Source organism: Aphanomyces astaci, assembly GCF_000520075.1.
Source record: "Aphanomyces astaci strain APO3 unplaced genomic scaffold supercont1.67, whole genome shotgun sequence".
In the NCBI taxonomy this organism is placed as follows: domain Eukaryota; phylum Oomycota; class Saprolegniomycetes; order Saprolegniales; family Verrucalvaceae; genus Aphanomyces; species Aphanomyces astaci.
This window is the reverse complement of record NW_009798330.1, coordinates 352291-355330: the sequence shown is the minus strand read 5'-3', so window position 1 is coordinate 355330 and position 3040 is coordinate 352291. Positions and strand designations below refer to the sequence as shown.

The window sequence follows — 3040 nt, the reverse complement described above, 5'->3', positions numbered from 1 at the left end:
ATCCAGGTCATCTATTTGGTCATCGTCGTTAACTGTTAGTACTGTCAACACAATATTAATAACTTGTTCTGGGAATTTGCCCAAACGTGAATACAGCACTATTTCGATCATATCGACGAATGTTGATTAAAAAATGAACAAAATGAGCGTTCTGTAATGTTATTAATACTCCGGAGTACAACCAAGCCTACAAACTTGAAGCTAACTTATTGTATACTATACTAGTACTAGTATACTAGTACTAGTATACTCTGGGCTTTAATATAATGTACATTTGGTATGACCAATAAGAGTCACGAAACAAATGTATTCAGCAAATCAAAGCAAAACCAGGTGTTTCATCGAAATGCATCGAAATAATTGGTGTACATCTACCAATCAAAAGCTGTAGACGACACATTGCATCCATTTAATTGGCGGAAAAAATCGGCTGATACTAGTATAATAAATCACAGAGTAGTACTAGCTAGTATGTCATTGATACTGCACGAACAACACACCATTGCCGATTTCACCTCACAGTAGCTTTTCCTCGTTTATGTCAAAGTACTAATTCGAAGTAACTTAGACCTGGACGACAACTGTTATACCAGTCCTACAGTAAGCACATCTCCACCATGTAACGTTAAGCGTTATGGCTTTCCGACCTGGTCCTGTGCATCCCTTATGGTACTGTCTGTACCTACATCCTACTGTGTACCACACTTTTTTGAGCGGTCGAATTGAGCCAATCACAACCCCCCAATTTTCAAGTTACTCACCTCGGTGATCGATTTACGCTACAACGTTGGTAGGCTCCATGGAGTCGAGCTGCTCGGACACGCAGGCCTTGTACACAGGTGCCTTGCGTGCATGTGGATACACACCCAGCTTCTCATGTGAAGACGTGGCGTGTCTGCACAACAACCTACAGTGGTGCAACAGCTCGGTGTGCTCGTCCGCGCTCAGTTTTGCCCAGAATCTGACCACCGAGTGCGGACGACAGCCGCTGAATCCTCCGATGCCGCTTCAGATCTGCGACGTACACCATCACATGGACATCCACATAGTTATCGTGCTGACTGTTCGTCATGTAGACTGCTTGCGTTGGCGCGACGCGGCTAGTCCATGGCCTCCTTACCACTTGCACTACAGCGACCGGCGGCCAAGGCGATCTGGCCGCGTGCTTGGCGTGCCAGTACTACCAAGGCAACCGAAGCATGCTGTTTACGCACTGTAAGCAATCTGTCCATGGGGGTTGTATCCATTCATAAGATGGGTACTGTAGGTGCCATTGAAGGCGTGTCGTCGCCCTACGGAGCTGTGGCCGGTGCCACCATCTCGCGCTGCAAAATCATCTTCCCCCAGCTACCGCCGTCATTTCCAAGCGCATTTGATGACTCGTCTTCAATGGTCGTCCGCACCGACGTGCAAAGTGCCCCAGTGTTTATTGTGGTTGTGATTGTGGGTATGGTTGTCGCTGTGAGTGTGGTGATTCTCGTCTACTTTCAGGTATACATATACATGTTACATACATATTGTCCTTTTACCCTAAATTTCGACTTTGTACTGACGTTTGTATAATCGTCCAGTGTCAGACAAATTTCATTCACACTCGAATTCAATGTTGAAATGGTCGTCCAAGAGTGGATTTGATTGGCCACTTGATTCGTGTTCTGGGTTTTGATTGGTCGATATATCTATTGTCTGGCGATTTGGTGATTCTGCTCATTGACCACCCCACTGTATATTCGAATATCGACTGGACAATTCGACTGGACATGATTGATTGATTGAGCTGTTTCAAGCTTTGAATAGATGTGTACGTACCGCGGCCAAAATAGGTTATCAAATGAATGATTTCATTATTGTCGATTTGATACAAATTTGGGGAGGAGGTGCAATCGAATCGCGCCGACCAAACCGATCCACAATCGATCTGATTGGTTGAATTTCATTGAGAAGGTTTTGATTGGCTAATAATTTTGAGCTAATCTGAGGTAGCCAATCAAATCGATTTAAATTCCAACGAGATACCAAGCCACAACACAATGAAATTTCACTCGAAAGCACAATACGAACCGAATTTCATAACTCCTTCATAGAGAGTGTCCTCATTAGAATACCCTTAACTTATGGACAAAAAGGTGTCAGGAATGATGATCTTTCATGTTCACGGTGTGTCCTCGTAATGTTTATTATGTCTGTAGCAGCATGATCCATATACAGAGGTTTTGATGGTAATAATGTGGGAAATGATTCAACACCTTTAAATACACGGATAAATATATACTTCGTAGTACGTAAGCAGTACATCAACTATCGATCATTTCCAATCGAATACGCTGTATACCAAATCGGTAGACAATCGATCGACCAATCAAAACCCAAAACACGAATCAAGTGGCCAATCAAATACTCTTTTCGACCAATTTAACATCGAATTAGTATGTGACTGAAATTAGTGTGACACTCGACGATTTATATACAGTATGCACTCAAGCTTGCATGTTGGGTTGTTGCCGCCATATGCACTTCAACTCATTTAGTTTTGACAGCTAGATGCATTTGATATATATACATAAATATTGCCAATATATATATATATATATCTCAAATCTGTCTAGTTTCGCAATGTCCGCAAAGCCCAGCGCCGCGAATCCTTCCGTGGCGCCATCGTCGTCCAGCCTCCCATCCAACAACACCTCCATCATGTCCACCATCATCATCACAATCGTCGCCACCGCCGCGGCGCCGTGCCCCGTCCCACACTACACCGAAAGCAACGGATCACTCGAACGTCGATCCTTAGCTTTGAAGACGAAGAGCCGTACATATTGCCGTCCCCCGCGAGCTACGACATGGTGCTCGGGTCACCGAAAGATGGCTCAGGCATCGACGACGTGCGATTTGACAAAAAGTTTACGCAGTATCGCATCCCCGTCGACGAATTTGTGAATAAAACACTGCTCGACACTGGCGGGTAATGCGGGGATTGTACTATGTTTATATATATATATTGAAGTGATCAGTTTGGAAGAATCTACATTGGATTTTATAT

The 3040-nt window shown here is 43.9% G+C and overlaps 1 protein-coding gene across 1 annotated transcript; it reads left to right on the top strand.

Annotated features, from left to right (window-relative positions):
- The first annotated feature begins 763 nt into the window (after positions 1-763).
- On the top strand, positions 764-3040 carry H257_15212 (hypothetical protein). Its single transcript, XM_009843233.1, has 4 exons — positions 764-1021; positions 1077-1215; positions 1268-1491; positions 2607-3040. The coding sequence occupies exons 1-4, from the start codon at positions 800-802 to the stop codon at positions 2964-2966; spliced, it is 945 nt and encodes a 314-aa protein (XP_009841535.1). The 5' UTR covers positions 764-799; the 3' UTR covers positions 2967-3040.

Bases quoted from the DNA above. Each gene is read 5' to 3' on its own strand.
- H257_15212 (XM_009843233.1), top strand. From the start codon at position 800: ATGGAGTCGAGCTGCTCGGACACGCAGGCCTTGTACACAGGTGCCTTG. The intron at 1,216-1,267 runs GTAAGCAATCTG...TGGGTACTGTAG, and splicing joins AAGCATGCTGTTTACGCACT to GTGCCATTGAAGGCGTGTCG. The intron at 1,492-2,606 runs GTATACATATAC...AAATCTGTCTAG, and splicing joins TGATTCTCGTCTACTTTCAG to TTTCGCAATGTCCGCAAAGC.